The sequence below is a fragment of the Lichenostomus cassidix genome, chromosome 2 (genome assembly GCF_008360975.1).
Source record: "Lichenostomus cassidix isolate B80296 chromosome 2, HeHo_3.0, whole genome shotgun sequence".
Lineage (NCBI taxonomy): Eukaryota > Metazoa > Chordata > Aves > Passeriformes > Meliphagidae > Lichenostomus > Lichenostomus cassidix.
The window spans coordinates 36495236-36507999 of NC_139482.1; the positions used below are offsets into that span (position 1 = coordinate 36495236).

Here is a 12764-nt window from a genome sequence, read left to right on the forward strand (position 1 = left end):
ACACATATCAGAAAAAAAAATAATGAGGAAAAACACTAGTCAGGAAGAATCCCATGTAAGGTATCATGTTTAATTTTATCATTTAGTTCCATTTCCTTCAATGGACTACCTTTTCATGTCATTTATTACATAAAGAACCATCAATCTGATGCTAGTGCAATAGCTTTTAATACCTGATAGTTGTTTCACACTGTTCAGTCACTCTTTTTTTTATAAAAGGTGGGTAATCTATTTAAATACATTACTATCTCAGTTTATGCCTTACATTCAAACCAAACCACCAGAATAATGCTGTTGGTTTAATTTCTATTAATAATTTTTCATTAAATGAACCAGGTTTGCCTTACCTTTCAAAGAGAAAATTTAAAAAACCGAAAACTATTTCTTTTGCCCCCACTGGAAGGGCTGATATGCTTTCCATACTTAAGTCTGGAAAAGTATTATCCAGTGATTATTTTTACAGTTAAAATGCCACAAAATAAAAAATGCTACTAAATAGGATTAATACACATCTCCTATCAGTTGTACCTTTAAATTTTTTCCCTTAATAAGACCTCTATATGATTCCTTGATGGGAGCACAGTGCCTTACTAAATCATATCTCCTATCAGGACAAGACTTGGCAACAGTTAATATAATCCTCAAGATAACAATGACTTATCAACTGTTTCAAGAACGGGGGGAGGTGTTAATCACATTACGCTGTTTTCAGACTTCATGATTTAATGAGCCATTTCCTCATGTCTGTTCTCAGATTTTCACTTCATCGACTTTCAGATGTTGCCTCAACAGAACGGTGAGAAGGGGCATCAGGGAGCATCTCACTCCTTTGCTGTTCAGGCACAAAGGCCAAACCTTTAGGGATGCTCTAAATTCTGCAAGCTATAGGTATAGTGCCATACATACCTATGTATGTATGGCACATATATGTCATAACCCAGTTGGAGATTGATGGAGCCAGAGTGCATGTAAATGCTGTGGAGTCTTTTGTTGTCTTTGTACGTATTTTAAAAGAAACAAAAATAAAACTGTATGAGCTGGCTCTGCTGCCTTTACACCTTACCTGGATTCTGCCCTACCATTAAAATCAGGGATTCTTTGGACATCTGAGACCACAGGCACATTCCTGCCTATCCTCAGTGCATGCTGAGAGCTTCTTCCATCCTTGTGTTCATCTGACATAAAGGATCCCTTAATTTTTTTAAATATGCTATCAAATATTACCATAATAAACGAGCCATTAAGCACTAGTTGTAATGATTGAATTGCTCCTTTCTGAGTAACTAGTGATGGTTATTAGAACAAGAATATCATATTTGAGGAAAAGCAGCTCACCAGGCGGACAAAAAATGATTAAAAATCTCTCCCACTAGTTATTTCTTAAAATGTATCCTGTTTCTTCATTAATTCATTTTTTTTATGTAGGAGAAGAGAATTTCATCACTGGTTTGTAGAACTTTTACTTTCTATCACTGCTTCTCAGGACTATGCTGATTGAGTTTGTTTTAGTCTCAGATAAAATTCTGGCCATCTCCTTTTGACAGAAAAAGGTTAACTCAGCTAGTCTAAAATGATTAACACAATGGAAAATTTTGATGATTTATATCTGTGGGCAAAGAAAAATCTATGCAGGCACAAGTATGAGTGCTGACTCCTTATTTTGTCTTCCTAAATTTGTGACATAGGACAAGAAGCTGCCTGATGGCATTTTAGATCTTCCAATGACATATTGGGCACAATACCAGAAGAGTGTTTGGCATGACTAAAGAGAAAATTCTGTGTAATAATATATGATTAATTACATCTGTGTTCAAATTTATTCAGAAATTATTTTGAAATGGGGCAGTACTAAGGCCTTAAAATGAAACATGCCTCGCTATTAAAAAGAGTATTATGATATATGATGCACTGGTTTTATATCTGTAGCATAACAAAAATGGTCAGAATTGAAGCAAGACTGATAACTGGTAGGGCGCACATATAATTGCAGCAGTCTTTTTGTAATATCTTTTTCGTAGGAATCTAAAAAAAAATTCACCTAAGTTATCATTATTTAGTTGTGATGTGGTAAATCATAGGCTCCCATGGAAAGATGAAGGCTCCAATGTGAAGGCCATAGCACACATACAATCATTACATACAAAATTATTGTGCACAAAATAATTATACAAATGTTTGTATGTCACTACAACACCTTGAAGAGTCAGTCATGAATAGAGACCCATTTTATAAGTGCAACAGTACCATGTTTGGTTCAAACAAGCTGATGAGAGAGAATAAAATGAGATTTTAGGTAATGAATTACCACAGAAACAGAGGCAGTTGGTATAGTTTCATGGCATAGAATAATTATAAATTAAAGTTATATGATTGTAGTAATATAAACATGGCAATTATTTCGAATATTTTGCAGCCTTCTGCCCTAGACTTGCAGATATTCTTGGGCTTAAGGCCACAGACATAACTAATTCCCTGACACTGTAGATGGAGAATTACATAAGATGAGGAAAAGAAATGCAAGAAAAGACCTTGTAAATATTTGTGTGCTCAAATGTCAGGTCTTATTTTAACAATGTATTTTGAAAAAATGTCATATTTTTGTTGGTTTTCTTTTTTTCCTTTCTATGTGTGAGAAAAAATGTAAAGGTTCTTGAGGAAAAAACAAACAAACAAAAAACCCAATAAATAGTGAGCTGCAAATATTGCCCTTTGAAGAGGCTCATGGGAGAATTACTTGTGCATTTCCTAAACTGTACTGACAAAAAAAAATGCTTTTAGATTCCTGATTTTCTTTTTTACTGGTTTCCCACCTACTCAATTCCTGAGACTGGAATAAAATGAATGAATTTTTAAGACTTTGAACAAATCAAAACCACCAGATGTTGCAGAATTTATCAGTCACTGCAGATCTAGCTGTTAGTGAATGCACACCTATAAAATTCAGCATTATTCAGCATTCAGATTTCAGATTATTAGCCTTGGTAACAAAACCAGAAAACTTCACGATATTCTGGATTAGCAAAAGCAAAAGGATATTGATTGAGCTGTGGTTTTAGACTTGCTTTGCTCTGCAGGGGATGGGGTCGTCCAGAGACTGCTCACTTTATGCTGAAACTTCTCTAAGGACAGAGCCACATACTTCATAAACTGATGTATACTTGTAGGGTGCTGAGAAGAATAGGTGCTGTGTTTGCCACATACACTTGAAAGGCAATAATACTTTATTTAAGGAATTTAAGAAACAGTATTAGAAATTTTAATGAAAGCATTTGTTGGACTACTACTTAGTACAGAGCAGTAAAATATGCCAATGTTCCTGAGAATAGGTTTAAATCTCAAGAACAAATCTGAGCCTTGTCTAACATCTCTGCTTATTGTTCTGCAAAATATCTGCTATATGTTATTACCTTTTCCATGCTAAATTATAAGGTGGTTTCATCTGATACACATTTAAATTAGGTCTACTGTTAGCTGAAGCTGAAAATCATTGTGTGCTTGAAGATATTTATTTTCTGGTTTCATGTTGCAGTCAAATGAACATTGGTCAGTTTGACAATTGTATTTGTTTTCTAGAGCTGGGAAGAATTCGTTTTTCACAAACACAAATTTTTGAGCTAAATCTGAAAGAAGACTGCATAAAAAACATAGACAACATGCAAGATCTAGTATTTCAAGTGTGTTTGGTTTAAATCAGAAATAGTAATTATGTATTAACACATCAAAATTTAACTTTTTTTTTTTAGTCATCTTTGCTGTTCTCTGCTTGTCTTGAGATTCAGCTATGCAGCTGAATGAGGAGTGGGCAAAATTTCAAAGAGCTTTAGAATTTCCCTTTATTGAAACGAGATAACTGGGTGATAGAAGCAAGCTGCTTACAAGTTGTTTAGCTGCTGAGAAGTGATTTTCTCTCCCTGTTCTCCTAGGTTTCCCTCGTCCACCTTCTGAAAACAGTGCGGCTCCTGCGCCTCTTGCGTCTCCTCCAGAAGTTGGATCGTTACTCCCAGCACAGCACAATCGTTCTCACACTTCTCATGTCCATGTTTGCCTTGCTTGCTCACTGGATGGCCTGCATCTGGTATGTCATAGGGAAGAGGGAGATGGAACAGAATAATCCCCTTACTTGGGACATAGGTAAGTTCTTCCTTCCTATATATGCATATACACACACATATATATCCATAGATGTATGGAAATGTATAAAAGCACATGTATAAGTCACTCAGTATTTCAGGTTTTGTTCAGTCTTATTATTTAGTGCTGTTTGTAGAGAAAAGGAAGAGATTGGCACTCTGAATTTCGGGTCAATCTGAAAAAGAGGGTTAAAATAAAAATCAGTTGGGAAAAATGGAAAATAATTAGATTTTAAGAGTGAGTCAAAGTTTGGAAAATTCTGGATCTGTATAAGAAATGGCTAGATGGACTGCATAAAGAATAGATAAGAAAACTCATCCTGGTTCTGCAAATTAGGAAAATTCATCAACAAAAGCATTCCCTCAAGTGTGCTGATTATTTCTTCCGATATATTGAAATAGACAGACCCTGAAATGTCTTCAAGTTAAAAACTCCCTTTGGAATTATTGTTTAGGGGATTTTCAGGCTTTGATTTTTGCAGAGCAGATGAGGTATTTATTAATGGAATGCTCAGTTTTGGTCCAATATTTTGTTTCTACCCCAGCCTTCATTTTGATTTAATTGAGTGTTCCAGATTAGCTCTTTAGATTTTAAGCTTTTCAATTTTTGCAATGAAATGTCTTCCATAAACAAAGTTTATCTAAAGATGACGCAGATTTTGCCAAGTGAAAAAATATTTGTTGTGGGGGAAATAATGCTAACACCTGTGACCAAAGGCTCAGTGATGTGCATTCAAACTGGAGATTGCCTTATTCTTATCCCGTTTAATTTCTTTATATTTTCCTAACCCCATTATCATCTGTCCAAATATCATCTAATAATGATAATTCTGAGGGAAAAATTACAATCATGTTAAAGGTGCTTGACTTCAGTCAGAGAAGTGAGGATGCTGGGTCAGGAGGAGGAAAAGAAGAAAGAAAGTCCAAGAAATATGTGTTTCTAGATTTTTGATAGGTTACATAAAGATTTGTGCAGTCTTCTTATTCTTCTAAGTTGGTTGTTTATTTGTCTTTTCATTTGTAAACCAGGTCTGTGACCTGCTGCTGAACTCCTTATAGAGAGCAAACTTCTGACAGAAAAGACTGCGGCTCTAGAGGAGAATATACAAAGAAAGCCCACTGTGCAAAAATTGGTCAAATACCACTAAGAGAGAAACAAATCCAGATAATAGTAATAATAATAATGTCTCTCTGGTGGGAAGTAGCTCTGAAGGCACTTTGTCAGCTTATGTAGGCCACAAACAATAGCTGCTTTCAAAGCATTCATTGCAGTCCAGACGATGATGATGGGCTGCATCCTTGCTCCCTGGGTAGGGCTGTTGGCCATGCTCCCCATGCTCCCTTTTCCCTGTGGCAAGGCCACATTCAGAAAACTCTTCTCATGTCCCCTGGGGCTCTTAGCATTTATTACTGTGAAAACATTGACCTTCACCCATCAGTCTTGTCTTTTCCTGGGCAAAGGCAGTAATAACCAAATGTCCCAACAACCTCATTAGACCCAATCCCAGTTTAACTGGAACAGAGACATTTCCCAGAAGTCCCATTTGTGTCTGGGTGTGAAGAGTGTTTTATCAGGGTTATCACACAATGATCATCTTCTAGTGGGCTTCCTGGGCAGGAACTGCTCCTTAACAGCCCCTCACCACTAACTTCCTTTGACCAGGGAAGTTAGACCTCGACAGACTCAGGAGCCTTCCCTGGACAGCTGTAGGCAGTGCACTTCTACATTGGATGGGCCAAGTCACTTAGTGGTGTGTGTTCTCAGCCATTCACCTTCTGCATTGAAAAAGGGCTTTTCTATTGGGCTTGCAGCCAGGGATTTTTTTAGGGGGTTTTTTTCTAAAGGTGTGAGTTTGCATTTTCGCCTGGTAGGCTCTTCTACCACCCTTGTGGATGGTCTCTAAAATATTTAGATGCTATAAATTTATAATAAAAATTATACTGCAATGACTCCTGTAATGCTCCTACAGATATTAGTTCTAGAGCTAAGTTAAATAATTTATAGATTTGGGGATTTATTTGGATTTCTTTGTTTGTTTGAGGTTTTTTTAAGTGTAACAGTTTTAAAATGTGAAAGTATTAGGTCCTGATTTAAAGAAAAGAGCTCAAAAAACTCCAGATATCTGTCATGAAGCTGTTGTTTTGCAAGGACCATTCTAGCACTGACAAAATTTCTGGTTAAGCTTATGTGTCAGATACATGGGCACAAAAAGTTAGGTTATGTAGTTTTTCAATCAATACAAATTCTCTCGCTCTCCACATGCAAACTACTTGCTGATGAAACACAATTAAGTCTCGGTCCTCTGTGGGCTGTATCTTTTGCTGTTCTGGTGATTATGTGTAGCTACCCTTTCTTTTCACCTTAAGAAAATTTCAAATGACAAGTTCACTACACCTCAAATATGTGCACTGGGGATAGGTTGAGGGGAGATTGGTAGGTGTAATTTAGAGTATGAGTGATTAAGCAAAGTAAAATGAGATCTGGAAATCATAACAAATCATAAGCAAATAATGCACACAGGAGAAATCTTGCTCAGAGTATTCTCAGTGTACTGAGAATATTCTGTTCTCCTAAAGAAAGACCTCTGCTAAAAAATTTGTGCTGTTTTAGATAGCATGTAAGAGAGATTTCTTACTGCAGGCAAAGCACTAGGATATGATCCTTAGTTTTATACTTACAGGTTTTAATTTTTTAACCTTTAATTTTGATACATTAATATCAAAATGAACTGAAGGCTCAAGTTTCCATCAATGTGTCCTATACAAACTTTACTCCAGGCATTAAGAGGCTTTCTAATGGACAACATTAAGAAATACCATGCAAAAATTATAATTCCTATTTTCTTTTTAATTAAAAGAAACATGTCTCTTCCTTGGAAATTCTACGAATTAGTCTTCACTGGAATGTCTCAGGTGATGTCCACCTGACAAACTGAGTATGGTGCTGTGAGTATGGATGCTGCAATGTGTGATAGAGCTGAATATAGGAATGGGTTTGGTCTAAGAAAGGAAAATCAAAGAAAGGAAAATCATGTCTGGAATGAAATGAAGATTAATTTGCTTTTTATGTTTGCTGCTATTTTGGGGGGTGAGGCAGTTACTTACTCCATTTAGTGCTTCCTCAGAAAGCCCGTAGCACAGATTTCAATACTGAGGTTTGCTAACACTTAAAGCAAACATTTTAAAGCTGCAGTACTGTTAGCATAATACTTTGAACCTTGCTGTGCCATCAGATATGCACCATAGCCCAGATCTAGCAGCATTTGCTTCTATGTCTGTATTTCTCTAGCTAATTTAAACAAATGTGGTGCTTAATTTGCATTTGAATTGGGGCAATGGGAGCGATAAAGTTGTTCCTATGAAAATACCCAGAACTGAAAATGGCATTTGCTTTGTTCTTGCTGAACCTAATTGCAAGCCTTTATTTCACTTTTTGTCCTTATTCAGGCAACACTCCCAAATAATTTTAAAATACGGTTACATTCACAAATTTAGCAACGTGCTTGCATAGTGAGAAAGGTGTAGCATCTGGATCTATTGTTGATGAACTGTCATGACAGTGGCATTGGGACAAGTATCAGTGGGGCATAATGTTAAAAACTGGATCTCTTGCTTAGCTCTAGTATTGCTAGATTTAACTGATTATGTGATTTGGAAGATACACAGTATGGGCACTGCTTTTAGATGCTGGAAACCTTTCCCTCAGCATGTTCTCCCATCTTAGGAAAGAGTAGTTCTATGTGCAGCATCTTGACTCTAATGTCTGATAAAAACCATGACTCCTGGACACGTCATTCCCACACACCTGAGACAGTGGTACAGTCCTTGTCCTGCTTTTCCCTTCTGGCATTTTCAGGTTTCAGGCATTTTCTTTTACATTTCACCTTGTTCCCCTCATTTGTTCTCATTGGTGAAGCAGATGTCTCCCTCAGACATGGCATGATTTTCACCAACCTGTAAAAATAAGATTAGTTTTCTGTTAGCTGACATGGAGCAGAGGCTAGACTGTGTTGAGCTTCTGGCTGATCCTAATACTCCAATTCCATTGGCTCCCATTTCTATAGTTTAACTGGCATCAGATTTAGGCATGGGCTCTTTGTTTGCTGACTGCTGTTTTGTATTAATATATACTGAGCTATTCCCCTTCAAGTTTTTATTAAATAGGAGAAAATGACTTTTCTATCTGTCTCTACAGGAAACAGATAATATTGAAAACATTTCCTGTTGCTGAAGGCATTCAGTCTGTGAGAACCAAGTGAGCAGCTGAAACCCAGCTGTCTTGGGTGTAGTGAGGAGATGAGGACAGGGCCAAGAGTCAGGATGCTGGCTCCCTTAGATAGTCAAAACTGTCACGTATAATTTGTGCCTCTTCTCAAAAAAATTTCCTTCCTGTCCAGCAGAAATTTAGCTGCAACTTTTTTTTAGTCCATCTACAGTAACACAACATTCTGACTAGGTAAGGATGGTTATCAATGCAAAATACAGTAAAAAAAAATAACCTGTGCTTTTATAGATAATAAAGTATATGTATTTACTTTGGAATAAGCTTTAAAATCAGACCTGTAAAAGGTATTTTTCTTCAGCAATTTAAATCTTTATTTCAATTGAATACCTCAAGTTTCATCTCAGGTTTTTACTCATTTTCTATTAGTTTTTTTTTAATTTACAGCACTCTTGAAAACCAGAACTCATTTGTTTACTCACTGTAGTTTCACATACTCTGCAACATAAAACTTCCTCCACACACTTTGTTTATGGCACTCTTGCAGTCAGAGCCTTTAAAAGGACTCAGATGCTGACTCCTAGCGAATATCCACAATTAGCTCTCACTGGCAGAATTAGGTACAGAAAAAGGTGTGCAGCACCTGAGTGGTGCCAGTAGGAAATGCTGAAAATAAGGCTGTGCCTTCAGAGCCTTTCACTCAGGTTTTATACGTCTCATGTTGGGCTAAAGTGAACAGCATGAATTCAGAAAACTACCTTCCCCACCGAGTCCTTCAGGAAATTTAGGTGCAGGGACAAGGTGACTGAAAGATCCCCACTGGGTGCAGATAGGAGAGAATCTCTAAATATCCTAAGCATGTAAAGATTGTGGCACTTCCGGCCTGATGCAGAAATTGGCTGAAATGGTTTTACCAAAATGTAGGTATCCTATGTCTTAGATGCAAACTTTGGGTTAAATCCTTGAGCTCAGGTTCCTAAATTCTGGCCAAGTCCTTTGTGGTCACCAGGTAGCTTCACTCTTGGCAGAATTTTGTAAATCAGCATCAAGGTAGAATATCTATTAAGAGAGACATTTCCCTGTAATTCTCTTGAGTTTCAACAGCCTGGGAAGTTTTAGTGCCAGGAACCTTTTTCCTAGTTTATGCTAAGAAACCAGAGGCAGCAATTTTTTAGTTTTCACAAGGTCCTTAGCAATTTTGTCAGGAATTCCGAAGGTACAGGTTTAAGCATATCCTTGACTATAGATATTTGTGGCATTGGTATATTTATTCAGGTTAAAATCAGGCTACCCTCTTTTTGGAAGAAGCTTTATTTTTAGATATGTATGTATCTGCTAGTTCTTCCACAAATAATGCATGTTAGTGAACTAACAAGTTTCTGGTGCTCTTAGACTCAGCATAACCATGAGGTAAATAACAGTAGAAATCATATTGGAAATATCAGTGCCATGACTTCCATTGTTGATCCATACAATACATAATTTGGCAAAGCAATAATTAACTTAGAGATGAAGACTTGGTGGTTTTTTTTCTTTCTTAGATATGCATTTTTTTTCACTATTAATGATCTCAGATTATTCCAGCATTGTCTCTGTGCAACACTTCCATCTGCTAAAGGATTAAAAAAAATTGGGTTTGAATGTGACATGAGCATTTTTTACTAAATCTAAGCATTCAAATACCATAACAAAAAGAAATATGAAAAATAATTAGATTTTAAAAATGTGTGATTTTTGGTCTGCTTTTGGACCTTATGAGACTCATGTTTGCAATATATCGTTAGCAAATTTGGCAACTTAGTTAAAAAAAAAAAGTAAAAATTGAGATTTTGTGTGATCACAAATCTCCAGGTAGTGGGCTGTCAGGAAACTCAGCTAACAGAAGGCACATGGTAAACTGTAGTGCTAAGGAATGGTCAGGTTTTGGACCCAGATGACAGAAGCGTTTGATGCATGCAGGTAGGTGTGCCTACTTCTGTATTCCAGACCTACCTTCTGCAGGTTGAGCCTGGACCTATATCAAAGCAGCTTCTAGTAATTTCAACAAATGTTCAGCTTATGAAGAGCTGGTACTAATGAACTACAACTGGAGCCTTGGGGAAGGCTGCAGCTGGCACTGCTCTCGTGCTGCCTGGCAGATGGCAAGGTCCGGCTCAGGTGCTCAGCACTCCCTGGTCTTCTTTAGTGGGAACAGCAGCTCAGTTTGTTTTGTAGCACTGTAAGAACTAAGTGAATCCTCCTCACTGCCAGAAAGAGTATTTGTAAATTTCCAAGGATCTCAGCCAAGAGAGCTGTGTTCTACTGTAAAATATTGGTCTGGTTTCACTGCTCCAAACACACACATCCATCAGGTTAGAGTTGGCGTGTGTAGATTTATGAATCCTCGCGTGGAGCAGAAAAGAACATCGTGCTGACTACATCGCACAGCGCATCGTTTGCTAGCAGTGATCAATAGTTCACTGCAGCCTGTCATCTCTGTACCTGAATGCTTGATTTTGATTTTTTCTTCCAGTCTGCTTCATTATGTTCTCGATTACCTGTTTTCTTCATTTTTTGTCATTAGTGATAACAGAACCTATGGTCCTTTCTGGTTTTGAAGAGGCATTTTTAAGAAAAATAATTTTAAAACACGTCATGCATGAGTGCTGATATCTTTAATTTAGTAAAATTAATTGTAATGCTCTGATGACCTGGGGTACCTCTATTAAAGGTCCATTGTTGTGTGGAGTAGAAATACCTGTGTACTCACCTGTTTGGTTTTTGTGGGAAGCCGGGCTGCAAATTCACTTCTAATTAATATTTGAAGGAAATGGTTGATGATTACCACTCTTGTGAAGTATTCTGGGGTGTCAATATCTGAGACACTCAACCAAGTAGTTTGAGTTGTTTCCTGCAGCACTATATGAAATAATTAGCCCCTGGAGTGTCATACAGAAATAATAAATAGGAATAAGCTAGACAACCAAAACAAGATGATCACTTTGAAGCTACGAAACTTTTCAAAGCACTCACCTTATGAATGACTACAAACACTACTTATTACATTGCACATACTTTGAAAAAGACAAGGATGTACCAAAATACCAAAGTATACTGAATTATATAGTGATGAAACACTCTAAAGCAGTTCAAACAGAAAATTTTAATCCCAGGAGAATATCTTACACTGGAATGCTTTTAAATAATTTTATTGCCTTTTTTTTATCCTTAAGAGTTTTACTCCTTTTTGTGAAAGTAACATTTTTATTGTACACGCAATGCATTTATTTTCCATGAATTGAGGTTCACAATATCTAGCCTTGTAAGAACAAATATAGATAATATCATTAAAATCATTAAGAAATTAGAATTAAAGTACTTATTTATTTCAAAACTACCAAAAATATTTCTTTAAAGTCTGCTGGATAGCTCACCTGAATGGTGAAAACAATTCTGGTGTAAAATACTATATAGGAGGCCAAGTTTGGAGAAGCTTATAGTGTGAAATATCAATGAAAGAAAACTTTTTTCTCTCTAATTGGGTTTGATTTTTGAATAAGGTAAAAATGAGAAAAAGTTCATCTAGCTTTTGAAGAAATCCTATATGCAGATAAACATAAATATTCACTATTTTTAGTACAGTAGAGAGACACATAGTAATTTCTGTGTTTGTCAGTCTGTTAGGTTGGACACAGAGAAATTTAACTGCTACAAGGGGGTTTTATGTGCAAAACTGTAATCACCAGAACATATGTGGGAAACATGTCTGGAGACCTGTCTGCACACAGTAATGACCTACTCTTACAAATTAAGGTCTTGGAAAGGCTTACCTGAAAACCTGGCCCTACTTTTTTGCCTGTTTTGTATGTTAAATATATATTATACAGATAAATAGAAACCATATATCAATATACTTTTTACAACAGGTTTTAGTTATTAAAATCCATCATTTCAGATTGATACTAGACCTTGTCTGCATTTAAAATATATACTTATATTTTAAAATATTCATAGAATTAAGTTTGTTGAAATTATTCACTTTTCTATTTTTAAACCCAAACCTCTGTTTTTGAGGTGCAGGTGTGTGAGATCAAAATATCATTTGCTGAGCTGAGCTGAAACATTCTGTTTGCATTTAGATTAACATCAATTTGTATTTTAGCTGCTCTGAGCCTTAGTAAGTTTTATTCTGCCATTCTTCCCTGCTGCTCTTTCATACAGGCTCAGTTCCTTGATTAAACTGTATTTTCCTTTACTTTGCCTTCTGATTGAACCATTTTAGCAATCACCAAATACCCCAGGACTGAGATACCCTATTAGATTTGAAGCCCAGAGGAAAATAGTCATGAAAGTAGCTTATTAAATGGAGTTGAAATTTGTACATTATTATTAATGCATTTCTAAAATTTTGTACCTAGTGAAAAAAATCTGGA

General features: G+C 36.3%; 1 protein-coding gene across 1 annotated transcript in view; it reads left to right on the forward strand.

The window, feature by feature from the left end:
- KCNH8 (potassium voltage-gated channel subfamily H member 8) overlaps window positions 1–12764 on the forward strand; it is a 177318-nt gene that overhangs the window by 106332 nt on the left and 58222 nt on the right. The window contains exon 7 of the mRNA XM_085051068.1: window positions 3924–4131. Within this exon, the coding sequence (XP_084907194.1) occupies window positions 3924–4131 (208 nt within the window). The remainder of the gene's footprint in view (window positions 1–3923; window positions 4132–12764) is intronic.